Source organism: Triticum aestivum, chromosome 7B (genome assembly GCF_018294505.1).
Source record: "Triticum aestivum cultivar Chinese Spring chromosome 7B, IWGSC CS RefSeq v2.1, whole genome shotgun sequence".
NCBI lineage: Eukaryota > Viridiplantae > Streptophyta > Magnoliopsida > Poales > Poaceae > Triticum > Triticum aestivum.
The window spans coordinates 570,128,627-570,147,210 of NC_057813.1; the positions used below are offsets into that span (position 1 = coordinate 570,128,627).

The 18,584-nt window shown below is 45.8% G+C and overlaps 1 protein-coding gene across 1 annotated transcript; it reads left to right on the forward strand.

Annotated features, from left to right (window-relative positions):
- The first annotated feature begins 15,713 nt into the window (after nt 1-15,713).
- On the forward strand, nt 15,714-18,142 carry LOC123159232 (myosin tail region-interacting protein MTI1). The gene is made up of 2 exons (XM_044577059.1): nt 15,714-16,350; nt 17,657-18,142. Exons 1-2 carry the CDS (start codon nt 15,772-15,774, stop codon nt 17,780-17,782), a joined length of 705 nt encoding a protein of 234 aa, XP_044432994.1. The 5' UTR covers nt 15,714-15,771; the 3' UTR covers nt 17,783-18,142.
- Nucleotides 18,143-18,584: the final 442 nt, after the last annotated feature.

Here is an 18,584-nt window from a genome sequence, read left to right on the forward strand (position 1 = left end):
CAGCCCATGTAACGGGTACCACTTTTAGCATTTAGAGTTGGACTGTGCTAACCACCAGTCGACTGGTGGTTAGCAACAGATCCAAACGACTCTAACCCGCGCTACACGTCGCGCTCCTAATTCCGCGCGTTCCTTTCGCTCGTTTATCCCGAAAGACTCGTTCTTCACCTGATCGCTAAACATCCCGTCCTCACGTTTGCTTGGTTCCACCAAATTTTTTTCATCCTCCTGAAAACCGAAGATGCCAACAGTGAACCGTCGGTGGTTCTCCTCTCTCTATTTATAGGCAGAAAAGAACACGAAAAAAAGCAAACAATAACCAGAAAGAGGACTCGAACCCACGTCTATTGAGTAGCTACTAAACCCAACAACCAACTCAACCAGCTTTACTTGTTGTCTACTAAACGTAAACATGGTATTTGGACCCTCTTCGTTCTACCATATTAGCAAAAAAAGAGTTAATTTAAGGCTTGGTAACTTTGGGATAAGCACCATGACAAGTATGACATGACCATCCTGTTAACTTCGACGTTAGCGCCCTGGTAACCAAAAATAGAGTGGTAAGATTGATAACTACATCGTTAGAAGGCTGATAACTAGAGCATGATAAGTTTGATAACTTTAGCGTGATAAGGTTGATAAGTACATCGTTAGAAGCCTGATAGGTAAAGCGCGAGAAGCATGGTAACTTTAGAAATGATAAGGCTGAAAATTTCAACATTGGCACCTCGTAACAAAAATAGCATAGAAAGGTTGGTAATTATATCGTTAGAAGGCTGATAACCAGAGCATGAGAAGCGTGTTAAGTTTAGCATGGGCAACATGATAGCTTTACGTAAAAATTATCAAGAAATAACTTTACATAAAAATTATCAGAGATACAACTCCCCCCGCCCCCTTTAAACTTATCATGGTGTTTGAGCGTAATTATTATCTATGTGATCCGTAAGAATACCATATTTTTCGCACATACATTATCGGGGAGAAGTTTTCAACAATCCCCACCTCTAGTCAAAAGTTACCATGGTGTTCAAATGTAAGTTATCATGTCTGCTATACATATATTGTCATGCATTTTACGCAGAAGTTATCTAGGTATATTTCGACGAAATAATTCCCTCAGTCATAGTTGCCATGGTGTACGTAAATTATCAAGTCTGTGGTGCATATATTATCATGTTATTTACAGAGAAGTTACCGGGAAGTATGTTTGAACAACTTTTTTTTCTTCCGGTCATAGTTATCAAGGTGTTTGTATGTAATTTATCATGTCTGTGATACGTAAGTTATCACGTAATTTACACATAATTTACCGGGGTGTGTTTCAACCTACTTTTTTCCGGGTCAAAGTTATCGCGTTGTTTGTATGTAAGTTATCAGGTACATGTTCGTATATTACCATGTTATTTACACAAAAGTTATCAGGATGTGTTATTGATCTCAGTTAGTATTCATACGTATAATGTTTGGAGTATACTTGGTTGTTGATGTACCTGCTTGATGTGTGGTCATCCTTGATGTGTGGCCATCCGGATGCACGCATGGTTAGGCATAAAACTTTCTAATTTAGTATTCATGCATGATTTAGTTGCTAGTCCAGTTGGTAGTAGGAATATGTTCTCAATCCGAAGGTTTCGGGTTCAAGTCTCTTTCGAGGCACCTTTTTTCAGTGTTAAAAAATATAAAAGGAAAGAGTAGAAAAAGAAAGAAAGAGTCGCGGGATCAAAGGCGCAGTCATTAAGATAAGAACAGAAAAAGAAGGAAAGAGTGCAGCAGCGGGATTCAGGGCGACGGAGTCATTAAGATTAGAAGGAATTAATTTAGAAGGAAAGATGGATTAAAAGAAAAGAGTGAATGTGGTCAGTGTAATTGGAAGGGAAAGCAGGCGGGATATGCGGGAAAAGCGGATCCGTTCGATGCAGATCGTGCGCTTCGTGGTTCGTTCGTGCCTATCCCTAACGACCAATCGACTGGTGGTTAGATTTCTTGTTTAGAGTTTCAGATTTACCTCTTTTGTCTATGACTTGGTTGACAGCTAACTTTGTATTTCTCTCCAATCTACTGATTTGGTTTGGCCAACTAAACTGATTTTTTTTTTTGCAATGGGAGTGGTTCTTTGCGATGGATTTGATCTTGCGGTGCTCAATCCCAGAGACATAAAGGGACATGACACGTATTTGTATCATTGTCATTAAGATTAAAAAGATGGGGTTTATTCATATTAATTGAGTTTACTTTGTCTACATCAGGCCATCTTGCTTAAGGCGTTACTCCATTCTTTATGAACTTAATACTCTAGATGCATTCTGGATAGTGGTTAATGTGTGGAGTAATAGTAGTAGATGCGGGCAGGAGTCTGTCTACTTGTCTCAGACGTGATGCCTATATACATGATCATTGTCTTAGATATCGTCATGGTTATTTTATTTTCTATTAATTTCCCAACAGTAATTTGTTTATCCACCATATACTGTTTTAAGAGAGAAGTCTCTAGTGAAAACTATGACCCCCCGGTTCTATCTAAATCATATATTAAAATCCAAAAATACATTGTTGCAATTTTTTTTGTGTTTTTATTTATCTATTTATCACTACGAGATTTAATCCTTGCAATTAATCCTCAAGGAATTGACAACCCCTTGTTTGCATTGGGTGCAAGGATTTGTTATTTTTTGTGTAGGTACTGCTAACGAGTTATTGCGTGGTTCTCCTAATGGATTGATAACATTGGTTTCTAACCGAGGGAAATACTTATCTCTACTGTACTGCATCATCCTCTCCTCTTCGGAGAAATCCAACATAGCTCACAAGTAGCAGGAAGAATTTTCAACGCCGTTGCCGGGAAGACATCACCAGCATCTATCAAGTACCTATGCATACACTTTCATCTCCTAGTATTTGCTTTATGTTCCATTTACCTCTCATTTTCATCTCCCCCACTTCTAAAATGCTTTTACAAAAAACACAAAAATAATTTTCGTTTGCCTTTTTTATTGGTTTTCTTGTTTGCTCGCTTTGTCGTTATGCCTGGTTCTTCACTTGTGACATGTACCCCGGGAAATGAAGTGCTTAACTTTAAACAAATAGGGGGGAGTTTAAAAGATGCTTGGCATAGGATTTGTGGTGCTCATAAGAGATCAACTCGTAAACAATCTATCATTGTTCTTCTTCGCAATTTCTATGTGGATGTTATTACTTGGTATAGATTTGTGCTTGATACTATCACTAGAGGAAATTTTTTAGGTAGTAATCCTATTGACGCTTTTAATGTTGTGGGAAATTTAATGGGCGCACCTGATGAGGATACAAACCTGGAGTAGGGTCATAGGCCTGACCTATACGTCCTAACCAAGGTCACTACCCTCGAAGATAAGAAGTCCAAGAGGCAACATAGAACCCCCAATCAAAGGTGTCAAGTGCAATCCACTCGACCAATCATATCACTCGGATACCCCTCCTACTTGTTGTCACTCGACCATACAAGGAATCACTTGACCTACCGAAGATCAGGAGTCACTCAGCATTGCAACGGTCAGGCGTTCACTCCGTAGTCTTTAAGGTCATTAATAGCACTTAAGACTGGCGTTATCAGTAACGCCCCTACTTTATGTACATTAAGCCCCTTTTGTAATGGAGGATGGCTGGGGTCCTGGCGCACTCGGTATAAGCCACCCCCTTCCTCTAGAACAAGGGTTCGCACCCCGTGTAACATCACACACACATAATCCAGTCGCCCGCCTCCGTGCACCGAGACGTAGGGCTATTACTTCCTCCGCGAAGGGTCTGAACTCATAAATCCTGTGTGTACACCTTCGCCATAGCTGAGATATTGCCTTTCCTTACCTACCCCCTTTCTACTGTCAGTCTTAGAACCACGACAGTTGGCGCCCACCATGGGGCTGAAGCCGTACTGGACTGAAGCCGTACTCCCGAGTGATTTGCTCCATAATGCGCCCCAAGTCGAGCTCTTCTCAGAAGAAGAAGCGGAACAGGCTCGGCAAGATGCAGTCGATCTCCTGGAAGAAGAAAGAGGAGATGGCCTTGATTCAGTCGACCATTTATCAACAAGACCTGCGTCGATTCCACGCCAAAAACATAAGGGGTCGGGCATTTCAGGAGGGAGACTTGGTTCTTTGAGTGGACCAGCAGAAACCACACAAGCTCGCTCCTGCTTGGGAAGGCCCCTTCGTCGTCACCAAAGTGCTCCACAACGGAGCATATCGTCTTTTCAACATCGAGCACAATAAAGATGAGCCACGCGCTTGGAATGCGGAACTACTTCGCCCCTTTTACTCTTAAGCCTTCAGACTATTGAGATGTAATAAGAAATACCTTCTAGTTTGATTATCAAAGACATAATTTTACAGTCTTCCGAATGATTGTTGTTCATTTTTTGCATGTTCTAAAATCCCCCAGTGGATGCCTTAGCTGCGAATCCGTTTTGCCTAAGTTTGAAAAATCCTACCGAGTGGTGAGCCAGCCTCTCACTCGGGGGCTTAGCTGCGAATCCGTTTCGCCTAAGTTTGAAAAATCCTACCGAGTGGTGAGCCAGCCTCTCACTCGGGGGCTTAGCTGCGAATCCATTTCGCCTAAGTTTGAAAAATCCTACCGAGTGGTGAGCCAGCCTCTCACTCGGAGCCTTAGCTGCGAATCCGTTTCGCCTAAGTTTGAAAAATCCTAACGAGTGGTGAGCCAGCCTCTCACTCGGGGGCTTAGTTGCGAATCCGTTTCGTCTAAGTTTGAAAAATCCTACCGAGTGGCGATCCAGCCTCTCACTCGGGGGCTTAGCTGCGAATACGTTTCGCCTAAGTTTGAAAAATCCTACCGAGTGGTGAGCCAGCCTCTCACTCGGAGGCTTAGCTGCAGTCCAGTACTCGCCTAAGTGTAAAAAAATCCTATCGAGTGGTGAGCCAGCCTCTCAGTCGGAGGCTTAGCTGCAGTCCAGTACTCGCCTAAGTGTAAAAAAATCCTACCGAGTGGTGGGCCAGCCTCTCACTCGGGGGCTTAGCTGCGAATCCGTTTCGCCTAAGTTTGAAAAATCCTACCGAGTGATGAGCCAGCCTCTCACTCGGAGGCTTAGCTGCACTCCAGTACTCGCCTAAGTTTGAAAGATCCTACCAAACGGTACGGGTCGGCCACGACCCCTCCCCCCGGGGCTCCACCGTCAAGAACAAGGACGAGATTGTGCGCAATTCTTAGCCGCAGTCCAGTACTCGTCTAAGTACAAAAAATCCTACCGAGTGGCGAGCAATCCTCTCACTCGGGGGCTTAGCTGCAGGCCAGTACTCGCCTAAGTATAAAAATCCTACCGAGTGGCGAGCAATCCTCTCACTCGGGGGCTTAGCTGCAATCCAGTACTCTCCTAAGTATAAAAAAATCCTACCGAGTGGCGAGCAATCCTCTCACTCGGGGGCTTAGCTGCAGTCCAGTACTCGCCTAAGTATAAAAAATCCTACCGAGTGGCGAGCAATCCTCTCACTCTGGGGCTTAGCTGCAGTCCGGTACTCGCCTAAGTATAAAAAATCATACCGAGTGGAGAGCAATCCTCTCATTCGGGGGCTTAGCTACAGTCTAGTACTCGCCTAAGTATAATAAAAATCCTACCGAGTGGCGAGCAATCCTCTCACTCGGGGGCTTAGCTGCAGTCCAGTACTCGCCTAAGTTTGAAAAAACCCAACCGAATGGTACAGGTCGACCACGACCCCTCCCCCCAGGGCTGCATCGTCAAGAAGAAGCACGAGATTGCGCGTGCTGCCAAAGGCTCATTCAACAGTTGACGCCAAGGCGAGCTGCTTTCAGGAACGTCAAGACCATTGCTGAATGCCTCGCTGATGAGCTGATCAATGCTGCCAAAGGCTCATTCAACAGCTAGTGCCAAGGCGATCTGCTTTCAGGAACGTTAAGGCCATTGCTGAGTGCCTCGCTGATAAGCTAATCAATGCTGCTCAAGGCTCGTCCAACATGTCGACTGCAGCCTCTTCCTCAGAAGCTGCATCGAGAATACAAAAATCAATCCGAGGGAAGAACAAGTTCCGCTCGAAGACAAGCACAACATATTCAAAGATAAGCCAAATTCAGATAAATCCAAAGGTTTCTAACCGCGGATTAAAGTACTCGGGCGTCGGGCCCGAAGGAGTTTCAGCGATTACAAAATTACTCGGCATTCCGAGGCAAATGAGGGCAAAGTGTTGGGGAACGTAGTAATTTTTAAAAAAATTCCTACCCACACGCAAGATCATGGTGATGCATAGCAACGAGAGGGGAGAGTGTAATCTACATACCCTTGTAGACCGAAAGCGGAAGCGTTAGAACAACGCGGTTGATGTAGTCGTACGTCTTCACGGCCCGACCGATCAAGCACCGAGACTACGGCACCTCCGAGTTCTAGCACACGTTCAGCTCGATGATGTCCCTCGAACTCCGATTCAGCCGAGTGTCGAGGGAGAGTTCCGTCAGCACGACAGCGTGGTGACGATCTTGATGTTCTACCATCGCAGGGCTTCGCCTAAGCACCGCTACAATATATAGGAGCAAGGGGGAGGCGGCCGGCCTATGGAGGAGGCGCGCCAAGGGGGGGAGTCCTACTCTCACCGGGAGTAGGACTCCTCCTTTCCTTGTTGGAGAAGAAAAGAGGAGGAGATTGAGAAGGAAAAGGGGGCTGCCCCCCTTGTCCAATTCGGACCAGAGGGGGGGCGTAGGCCTCCTTCCTTTTGGCCTCTCTCCTCTATTCCCGTATGGCCCAATAAGGCCCATATACTCCCCGGCGAATTCCCGTAACTCTCCGGTACTCCGAAAAATACCCGAATCACTCGGAACCTTTCCGAAGTCCGAATATAGTCGTCCAATATATCGATCTTTACGTCTCGACCATTTCGAGACTCCTCGTCATGTCCCCGATCTCATCCGGGACTCCGAAATCCTTCGGTACATCAAAACTCATAAACTTATAATATAACTGTCATCGAAACCTTAAGCATGCGGACCCTATGGGTTCGAGAACAATGTAGACATGACCTAGAACTATTCTCGGTCAATAACCAATAGAGGAACCTGGATGCTCATATTGGCTCCTACATATTCTGCGAAGATCTTTATCGGTCAAACCGCATAACAACATACGTTATTCCCTTTGTCATCGATATGTTACTTGCCCGAGATTCGATCGTCGGTATCCAATACCTAGTTCAATCTCGTTACTGGCAAGTCTCTTTACTCATTACGTAATGCATCATTCCGTAACTAACTCATTAGCTACATTGCTTGCAAGGCTTATAGTGATGTGCATTACCGAGAGGGCCCAGAGATACCTCTCCGACAATCGGAGTGACAAAACCTAATCTCGAAATACGCCAACCCAACATGTACCTTTGGAGACACCTGTAGTACTCCTTTATAATCACCCAGTTACGTTGTGACGTCTGGTAGCACCCAAAGTGTTCCTCCGGTAAATGGGAGTTGCATAATCTCATAGTTACAGGAACATGTATAAGTCATGAAGAAAGCAACAACAACATACTAAACGATCAAGTGCTAAGCTAACGGAATGGGTCAAGTCAATCACATCATTCTCCTAATGATGTGATCCTGTTAATCAAATGACAAATCTTTTGTCTATGGTTAGGAAACATAACCATCTTTGATAAACGAGCTAGTCAAGTAGAGGCATACTAGTGACACTATGTTTGTCTATGTATTCACACATGTATTATGTTTCCGATTAATACAATTCTAGCATGAATAATAAACATTTATCATGATATAAGGAAATAAATAATAACTTTATTATTGCCTCTAGGGCATATTTCCTTCACAAAGCGTAATGTTTTTTTGATCACTCGGCGGGAGAAGGGCTGGCTGGATCGCAGAAGCTGTCAAGGTCAATGCTGTCAGCAATACGAGTGGCTGCCTCAAGGAAGGTGTCCATGAAGGACTGAAAGGTGTGCTTCTTAGTATTCACAACCTTGAGGGCCGCCAACTTGTCTTCTCTGGCCTCCTTGCAGTGCACTCGAACTAATGACAGGGCAACGTCAGCGCCACAGCGAGCGGATGACTTCTTCTACTCCTGCACTCGACTAGGAATCTGACCGAGTCGAGTCATCAGTGACTCGAGGTCTTGAGAAAGTTTCGCCTGAGGCCAAAGTTTGACGTCCACCCGGGTCATCGCCGCCTTCAGTCGAGCTAGATAGGCAACAACGCCGTCCAAGCGTGATTCCAAACCGCAGCAAGTTCATCGCAATGTCATCTTTCACAAGGCAATTGATGGGGTCGGGACCTGTCTCGACCCGCCCGGTTTCAGCTTCAAAATCCTGACAAAGTTCTGCTCCATCATGAAAAATAGTGAGTCGACAATATTACAACATACTTCAATCGACGACAATTAACTAATCGAGCGGCTGTACCTTCAAGCTTCAGAACTACTTTCGCGGCAAGTTGTCCCAGATAGGACTCTAGCTCGCCTGTCTTGGCTCTGAGGCCTCCAACTTCATTGGCCAGGTTCTCCTTGTCCTTCTTCAGTTGCTCGACTTCCCAATTGGCTTTTGAGATGGCGGTCTTCAGCTTCGCGTTCTCCTCTTCCAACTTGCCGACTGAAGCCAGCTTCTTGTCCGCAAGCGTTGTCTTGTCACGTGCTTCCTTCTGAGCAGCAGCAAGGTCCTAGTCCTTCTTCTCCAAAGCTTCCTTCATTCTCTCTAAAGAAACAACACTCTTCAGACGAGCTTGAAGTTGACGGTTTTCATTACGCACATCTGCTTGTGTGAAGTCACTTGGTTCAAAGAGACTGAAAGAAAAAACAATGAAAGATGCGAGCTACTAGGTGGACAAGAGTCAATTGGTTACCTCCCATGATTGTCGTTTCTTCTTGAGAAGTCTTGAGGTTCTTCTTTGCGAGTTCAAGATCAAGTTCAACGCTGATATGCTTCTTCTTTAACTCGGAAAGCCGAGCTCCAAGATCACAAGTCCTCTGCAGTCAACGAGAGAGATATGTCAGTCGACAGAAATAAGAGACAATGACAGTGAAAAGTTACTCTAAGACTACTGCCGAATCAAATATTCAACAGTAGTCTCGGGGACTACACCCAGTGGGTGCACTTAGCGTGCCCCCACTGGTTCAGATCAACACTCAGCATGGTTTGCCCAACGTGAGTCAAAAAAAGAGAAGATTCTAAGACCTCGGCCGACTGCCAGCAGTCGACCATGGTCTCGGGGACTACACCCAGTGGGTGCACTCGGTGTGCCCCCACTGGTCCGCACAGATTACTAAGACTCAGCACGAGTCGAGTGAAGTGGAAGATTTCCTAAGCTCTAAACACAGGCATACCCCAGTGGGTGACCGGATATAAAACAACATTCAAAAGTTCAGTCGGAGTTCGCCGACCTTAACATTGGTCTACAGGGCGGTGCTGGCGTTATAAGCCACCTGACTAGCCTTGTGCATCACCTTCACCTGCTCCATGACAAGGTTCACCTGGCGAAGAATTTCCCTAGCAGCACTTGGAGAATCATCTGGGGTCTGATATGCAGCAAAGAGCGATGGCTCCAAGGAGGCTGAAGCAGCTACTAGGTCAGACGAGTGGAGTTGCACAGGGGCGACAGTAACCGGAGCAGTCGACCCCGACGGACGATCAGTCGTCAACGGGCTGGCAAATGTGACGTTGGTCCGAACCGGATCTCCGGAACGCTTGACCACCGCCTCAAGCGCCGGTGTCGACTGAGGGACTTGAACTTCAAGCTTTCTCCTGCTCGAGCCCCCACCTCTCCTCCTCCTCTCCTGTAGAGGTACTTCTTCTTCATCATCATCAGGAAGCACGATGACTTCTCGCGGAACTGCAGAGAGAGAGAAACATTGTAAATTCAGCCGACTGACAACCCACTCGACTAAATGAAGCCTGGTCGAACGGACTTACCAACTCGGGAAGTGGCCGCATCGTCGGTCTCCTCGTCTCCTGGGGCTTTGTCGATATCCATGTCAGTTGCAGCAGAGGTTGGGCTGGAAAGATACATGATCCGTTTGGTCAGAACAAAAACTTCAGTCGGCCTAGATAAATGAAAGCAAGATACTCACCCTGAAGCAACGGGGACGTCCATCTTGATCCGTGGCAAAGTCTTCTGAGTCTTTGGAGGAGCAACCTTGGGCTGCTTGGCGACCTTATCTGTCGGCTCCGGAGTCGACGTCCGAGTGCGCTTCTGCATGTGGGTACTTGGAGCCACGTTCTTTCCGCGCCCGCCCACCGGGTCATGGTGTTGCTTGGATTGGCGCTCGGAGCGCGGCGGCGAGTCGACTTCTTCCTCGTCGTCTAACTCCTCGCTCTCCTCCTCCTCGTCTTCATCCAAAGATTCCCATTCACCACTCTCCTCCGCGTTGGCCTCTCCCTCCTGGTCCTGCTCCAGAGCTTGCTCACCGTTGGGCATCGAATACATGTCAGTGAAAACCTACAAGACAAAAACTCGAGTAAAAGTCAGTTGAGATCAAGTACAGTCGGAATGTGTATGCAAAGACAGTCGGAATAAAGAGCATACCTTGTCGGGCTGATTGTCATCACTGAAGGGGATGACTCGCCTGGCGCCTCTGGTGTTGTCCTGGTTGCCTATAATGCTCTTCAACCACATTGCCACAGTCTTGGTGGCACTTCCTCTGGATGAACCCGAGCGGTGTCGTCGGACCCAGAGTACAACCACATGGGATGGTCATGGGACTGAAGAGGCTGGATGCGTCGACTGAGGAATACTTCCAGCAGGTCCATGCTAGTGACACCCTCATTAATCAGTTGGACCACTTTCTCAACCAATATCTTCATCTCCACGTTCTCAGCCGCAGTCACTTTCAGTGGAGAAGGAGTCTGGACACGGTCAAAAGTGAAGTGTGGAAGGCCAGTCGACTGACCTGGAGTTGGGACGTCCTGGCAGTAGAACTAGGTCGACTACCAACCGCTAACCGATTCAGGGAGAGTCATGGCAGGGAAAGAACTCCTCTGCCTCTTTTGGATACCCAAACCCCCACACATCTGGATGACATGGGTCTTCGAGTCACTCGTTTTTGCTTTCTTCACCGACTGGGAACAGATGGTGAAGATATGTTTGAAAAGACCCCAGTGCGGTCGACACCCCAAAAAGTTTTCACACATCGACACGAGCGCGGCAAGGTACGTGATGGTATTGGGAGAAAAATGGTGGAGTTAGGCATCAAAGAAGTTCAGGAAGCCCCGGAAGAAAGGGTGCGGAGGGAGCGAAAACCCCGGTCGACGTGGGTGGCGAGCAGTACACACTCACCCGGTCGAGGTTGCGGCTCCGTCTCCCCCTCAGGAAGCTTGCTACACCCTTGGCGATCAGCCCAAACTCCGCCAGCTCATCCAGATCTTCTTACCGGAGCGAAGACCAGATCCAATCGCCCCGGATCCAGCTTGGCGGCAGCCCCGCACGCGATGACGACCCGCGGTTCTGCTTCTTGCCTTTCGCTGCCCCCGTCGCCTTCTTCGCGCGCTCCAGTGCCGCCGTCTTGTCCTTCACCATGGCGGCAGAGCGGCAGCGTCGAGGGCAGAAGAACTAGATGCGGTGAAGAAGCAGAGGAAGAAGAAAGAGAAACGGGTGTGCACAGTGCAGACGCCTGGGCTGCTTCCGAGTGGCTGACGTGTGGGACCAGACGATCCTGTCAAATCTTGCAACATTCGCGTGCAACGTACGTGGCGAAAAAGGTGGCGCAAAAATCAAGGCACTAGTATTTATCCACCCCGCTTACTTTAGCATGCCCCATCCTGCGTGCTTTCCTGAAATTTCGTATCCCGTGAAATCCGGGATACACTGCAATTAATCGCGCCAAAGATTCTGCACCCCAAGACATCACTCGGCAGATGATGCTACAAGTTCAGTCAGCAACTTTCTGAATGGATCAAGGCGACTGAATCAATGCTGAAGTACCAACATGAGCCTTCCGTCCTACGTAAAACACTCGCGAGACGCGAAACTCAGAACGAGATTAACTTCAGCCTACTTTCCATTCAAACCTCAATCCATTCGGGGGCTACTGATGAGGATACAAACCTGGGGTAGGGTCATAGGCCTGACCTATATGTCATACCCAAGGTCACTACCCTCGAAGATAAGAAGTCCAAGAGGCAACGAAGAACCCCCAGTCAAAGGTGTCGAGTGCAATCCACTCGACCAATCATATCACTCGGATACCCCTCCTACTTGTTGTCACTCGACCATACAAGGAATCACTCGACCTACCGAATATCAGGAGTCACTCAGCATTGCAACGGTCAGGCGTTCACTCCGTAGTCTTTAAGGTCATTAATAGCACTTAAGACTGGCGTTATCAGTAACACCCCTACTTTATGTACATTAAGCCCCTTGTAATGGAGGATGGCTGGGGTCCTGGCGCACTCTATATAAGCCACCCCTCCTCTGGGACAAGGGTTCGCACCCCTGTAACATCACACACACATAATCCAGTCGATCGCCTCTGGGCACCGAGACATAGGGCTATTACTTCCTCCGCGAAGGGTCTGAACTCGTAAATCATGTGTGTACACCTTCGCCACAGCTGAGATCTTGCCTCTCCATACCTACCCCCCTTTCTACTGTCAGTCTTAGAACCACGACATCACCACCTATAACTATCAACGAAACAACATTAACATTGGAACATGTCATGCAAAGGTTAAAAACTATTGAGAATAAAATTTCTACCATGGAGCATAATGAAAATTTGGATAGGAAGATCCATAACCACGTCAGTCGATTCGAGTCCAAGATAGGAACTACTCTTAAGACACTAAAGGAAAAGGAACCAGCAATTGATGAGAGAATAGAACAAAGTCCTGCTAGAATTGATAAGTTGGAAGAAATTATTAATAATTTGGGTTCTCCTTTTTCTTCCGTTAAAACTATTGAAAAGACTCCTCCTAGCAAGAACTGCAAGTTTATATATGTTCCTAAAAATAAGGGTGCTAGTGAAGATCTTAAAATGATTCGTGTTCACCCCAATTTCATTGATTTGACAAAGGAACCTATACATGAGAATAAATTCCTAGATTTTGTCCATAGGAGTATGATTATTAAAAAATATGCATGCTAGAACTCCTAGGAAGTATGTATATGTGATCGAGGAGTTGGAAACTAAAGATGATAACACTTGAAACTATGCATTACGCCTAGCTAGGGGCGTAAAACAATAACGCTAGTTGGGAGGCAACCCAATAGTTATATTAACTTTCTTGTTTCTTTTTTTGTGTGCAAACAATTATGCTACTATTATGGTTGTGTTTTTGGGTTTTAATTAGTGTTTATGCCAAGTAAAGCCTTTGCAATGATTTGGATGATAGTTGACTTGATTCTGTGAAAAAACAGAAACTTTTAAGCCCAGTAGCAAAATTGTTTAAATTCAATGGAACGTGCTTTTGATCTAAACTTTTTTACACATGATTGATATACAAATTGCCCAAGTTGTCCTAATTTTTTAGAATTTTAGAGTTATACAAGTATAGGCATAATTCAGGTTACTACAAAGTATTCTTTTTTGACAGATTATGTTTACGTTGCATTATTTGCTTGTTTTGATGAAACTATGGATTGTATCGGGGGGTATAAGCCATGGAGAAGTTAGAATACAGTAGGTATAATGCAATAATAGAATATGAAATGGGTTTACAACAGTATCTAAAGTGGTGATTTGCTTTGTTATACTAATGGTCCTCACGAAGGTTTTGTTGAGTTTTGTGTGCTGAAGTTTTCAAGTTCTGAGTGAGATCATGATAGATGAAGGAATAAGGATTGGCAAGAGGCTAAGCTTGGGGATGCCCAAGGCACCCCAATGTAATATTCAAGGACTCCCAAGCAACTAAGCTTGGGGATGCCCCGGAAGGCATCCCCTCTTTCTTCTACCAACCATCGGTAATTTTACTTGGAGCTATATTTTTATTCATCATATGATATGAGTTTTGCTTGGAGCGTTGTGTATTATATGGGTCTTTGCTTTTTTTGCTTTTTAGGTTGTCACAATCATCTTTGCTGGCCACACCTATTTGAAAGGGACACACACTTTTCGTGATTTGTTTGAATACTGTGCTTCACTTATATCTTTTGAGCTAGGCAGTTCCTCTAGTGCTTCACTTATATCTTTTTGAGCACGTCGGTGATTATATTTTAAAGAAATATTTGTACTCTCATGCTTCACTTATATCATTTTGAGAGTTGATAATAGTAATGGTAATTTGCACAAGTTATGAATTTGGTCTTAATATGATGGATATTCAAGAATGATATAAGAAAAAATTTCATGAAGATCATTGAATATGATAAGTTTGATTCCTTCCAATAGTTTTGCGATATGAAGATGATAATATGTGGGTTGTGCTAGTGAGTAATTGTGGTTTAGTAAGAATATTGGTGTTAAGGTTTGTGCTTCCCTATGCATGCACGTAAAGTCAATAGTTATGCAACGAAATTATATACTACTTATGGTGCATTATTCAGTGTTACTTATTTTCAATGCGTGTTTATGACTGTTTTTGTTTTCCGATTGGTCGCTTCTCAGTCTATTTGCTAGCCTTCATTTGTACTAAGCGGGAAAGCTACTTGTGCATCCAATTTCTTAAACCTATAATTGTGCCATATGAGTCCATCATACCTACCTATATGCGGTATTTACATGTCGTTCCAAGTAAATTTGCATGTGCCAACTCTAATCATTCAAAATAATAATCCACTTTGTGTGCCTGTACCGCTCATGGAGCGACATGGGGTGGCCAATATCTTTCATGCTAGATGGGTTATTCTCATGATGAGTGTTTATTCACTTGTCATTACATGAGAAAGTGGCAAGTAATAGGGATGCCCAGTCCCGAAATGAATTAAAATGAAATGAAAAAAATAAACTCCCCCTTGAAAAGTTGAAAGTTTGGAAGGCACCCGTGGATACGGCTAGCCATGGATTGTGAAAGAATGGTGGAGGGGGAGTAAACTTTATTTTCTGTTTGAGAACCGCTTATAATGTGTCTAACATGGAGGATATTGGGAATTTTCGGTCGTGACATTAACAGGAAAAACAGGCCTCTCAAAATAATTTATCTCTGTTTTAAGATTTGAGCTCTGACACCTCTCCAAATCTCTGCTTTCCTTTGTAAAGGGCCTATCTATTTTACTTTTATGATTTTTTTACTTTTGTTTTGAGTCTTCGCCTTCTCTTATAAGCACCAACTGGAGAGCACTTATGTCATATTTGTGCATTGGGAGTAGTTAATATTGAGTGTGTTTCATGAATGGGTCAACGATTGAGCATGACAGGCTAAGGATAACTTTCTTTAGCTTTGATATTTTGAAATACATGATTGTTTGCTAGTATGCCCGAGTATTGATGTCTTTATATTAAACTATAGACTATTGCTTTGAATCACTCGAATGTTAATATTCATGCCACAAAAGAAAGATTACATGATGAATATGATAGGTAGCATTTCACATCAAAGATTCTGTTTTTATTATTTACCTACTCGAGGACGAGCAGAAGTTAAGCTTGGGATGCTTGATACGTCTTCAACGTATCTATAATTTTTTATTGTTCCCAAATATTATAGTATCAATCTTAGATGTTTTTTATGCAATTATATATATAGGACTGAACTATTCTGTTACCAGTAACAGAATAATATTCCGTTACTATCGGCTGTATATAGGGCGCGATCTGTTCTCGCCGGATTCAGAAAAAACCCACCCGAGCAGGTGTGGCCCAAAACAGCAAAAGCCCACCCACTACTCACGCAATCCCTAACCTCCCTGATGCCCTTCTTCCGCCCACCGCCGCCGGTCCCCTGCTTCCACCCACTGCCGCCTGCCCTCTCGTTTCCATCTGCCGCCGAGGCACCCTGCTTCCACCCGCCGCCACTAGCCCCCGTGCTTCCACCCGCCGTCGGCGGCCCCCTTGCTTCCCCCCGCCGCCACGCCCCCGCCTGCCACATCCGGCGACAGGCCGCGCCCACCGCCGAACGTGTTCAGCGATGGCTCCGACGCCCCCACCCTAGCTTGCCCAGTCGTGGACTATGGTTCCCTCCTGGCTGCCGGCAGAAACGCCGCTCTTGTACCCACGGACGTCGTGCTCCCCGACCTGACGCGGTGCGGCTGCCTCCCCAGCGACCCCTCCAGCCGACGCCAGTGGTCAGAACCGCAAAACTCCCATCCCCTCTCGATCTCACATTCTTGTTGTTGTACTGCTGCTGCCTCTTCTTTGGAAGAGATCAGTCATTGTCCCCTGCAGATGGCAACCTGAACGATGAAGAGAATTTGGTTTGCCTCCTGCTGTGTCGGCAGCTCATGGCCACACCCATCTACAATTCAGCATGGCTTGCCAAGGCAGTCAAGGTGCGTTGGCTGTAAAAAGGAAAATAGAAAAGGAGAGGGTTTCAGTTCACACAAATTTGGGCGATAGAAAGTAGTGCTAATTATTGTAGTTCTAAGATGTTTGTGGACGATGGTGAGCATTTAAACATCAGTTCGAATTAATAAAACTGATTAGTTATACTTTCAGTAAACGGGTGAACCTGGGTGCAACAAAGTTCTGTCATTGTCAGTGGGGATTGTGTATTCACTATTGCTAGCCATTTCAACACCATACAATGCCCAACGTCATCAGGAAGTAAACTGACAACTATCATTGTTTTTAATACGGTTGAGGCTCATCAAGAAGTTCTTCTCCACCGTGAGAAGGCCCAACTGCTCATCACTCGTCCGTCCCCTTACATGCTCATCACTCATCCGTCCCCTTACATGCTCATCACTCGTCCCTCAGCACCGTGCCCCACCTTCTCCCCTAGATCGGGCCACGGCCTAGCGCCCCACCTTCTCCCTAGCTCTGGCTGCTAACCCGTGCCCACCTTCTACCCTCGGCCCCGGCCGTCGCCCCACGCCTCACCTTCTCCCTCGGCTCCGGTTGCCGCCCAATCCCCCACCATCTTGTGCCCCTGATCGCGCCCTATCCCCCATCCGCAGCGCCTGCCGCCCACATCACTAGCCGCCAACCCCCAGGTCGCCACCTGCCTCATCGCGACACCGCCCAATGTCCTTCCTCCTATATTCTCCCAGCCATGGCGAGTGCCTCCTCCCTGCTCCAAGCTTGCTGCAGACTACACAGAGCCGCCAGCCCCCGTTGCCTCCCGTGTAGTACAACGCCGCCCCTGTACAAGGTTCAAAGACCTTATAGTGAGAAGGAAGGGAGATGCCAAGGTCCGGTAGCTTCCTCGTTGCCATCCTGGTACGGTGTGTATCCCTTGTTCATCCTCTGCCATTCATTTCACTAACTAGCATCACTATAACCTCCGACTGCACAATTTTTCATATAGGTTCTAAAATTTCTAGAGCTTCAGTCCAACTATGTGGCTTCTGCGATTATCTGTACGCAGAAAATCACACCGAAGATTGTTTTGTTCTTTGAACCTAAACACATTTGTTCTTTGAGCTTAAATGCATTTATTCTCTGAACATAAACGGGCTGGCTCTCTGAATTTAAGTGTGTCGAAGAACGACGTTGACCTTCCTGTAGAATTTGTTGCTTGTTGGCCTATGATACGTCCATTTTGCATCATGCTTTTATATCGATATTTATTGCATGATGGGCTGCTACTACACATTATGACACAATATTTATACCTTTTCTCTCTTATTTTACAAGGTTTATATGAAGAGGGAGAATGCCGGCAGCTGGAATTCTGGGCTGGAAAATGAGCAAATATTAGAGACCTATTATGCACAACTCCAAAAAGTCCTGAAACTTCATGAAGACACTTTTTGGAATTAATAAAAAATACTGGCAAAAGAATCAACCAGAGGGGGCCCACACCCTGAACACGAGGGTGGAGGGCGCCCTACCCCCTGGGCGCGCCCATTGTCTCATGGCCCCCCCTGGCAGGCCTTCGGTGCGCATCTTTCGCTATATGAAGTCTTCGCCCAGGAAAAAATAAGAAGGAAGCTTTTGGGACAAACCGCCGCCGTCTCGAGGCGGAACCTTGGCAGAACCAATCTAGGGCTCAGGCAGAGTTGTTCTGTCGGGGAAACATCCCTCTGGGAGGGGGAAACCATCACCATTGTCATCACCAGGAGGGGGTCAATCTCCATCAACATCTTCACCATCACCATCTCCTCTCAAACCCTAGTTCATCTCTTGTATCCGGTCTTTGTCTCAAAACCTCAGATTGGTACCTGTGGGTTGCTAGTAGTGTTGATTACTCCTTGTAGTTGATTGCTACCTCTTGAGCATGTGTTGGTTTTCCCTTGAAGAGGAAAGGATGATGTAGCAAAGTAGCGTAAGTATTTCCCTCAGTTTTTGAGAGCCAAGGTATCAATCCAGTAAGAAACCACACGCAAATCCCTCGTACCTGCACCAACAAATAAGAACCTAGCAACCAACGCGATAAAGGGGTTGTCAATCCCTTCACGGCCACTTGCAAAAGTGAGATCTGATAGAGAAAATAAGATAAATATTTTTGGTATTTTTATGGTATAGATTGGAAAGTAAAGATTGCAAAATAAACGGCGATAGAAATAGCACGTTGGCGGGAGATTAATATGATGGAAAATAGACCCGGGGGCCATAGGTTTCA

Coding starts and splice junctions, on each gene's coding strand:
- LOC123159232 (XM_044577059.1), top strand. CDS start 15,772: ATGCCCTTCTTCCGCCCACCGCCGCCGGTCCCCTGCTTCCACCCACTG. Junction 16,351..17,656: donor GGCTTGCCAAGGCAGTCAAG/GTGCGTTGGCTG, acceptor TTATTTTACAAG/GTTTATATGAAGAGGGAGAA.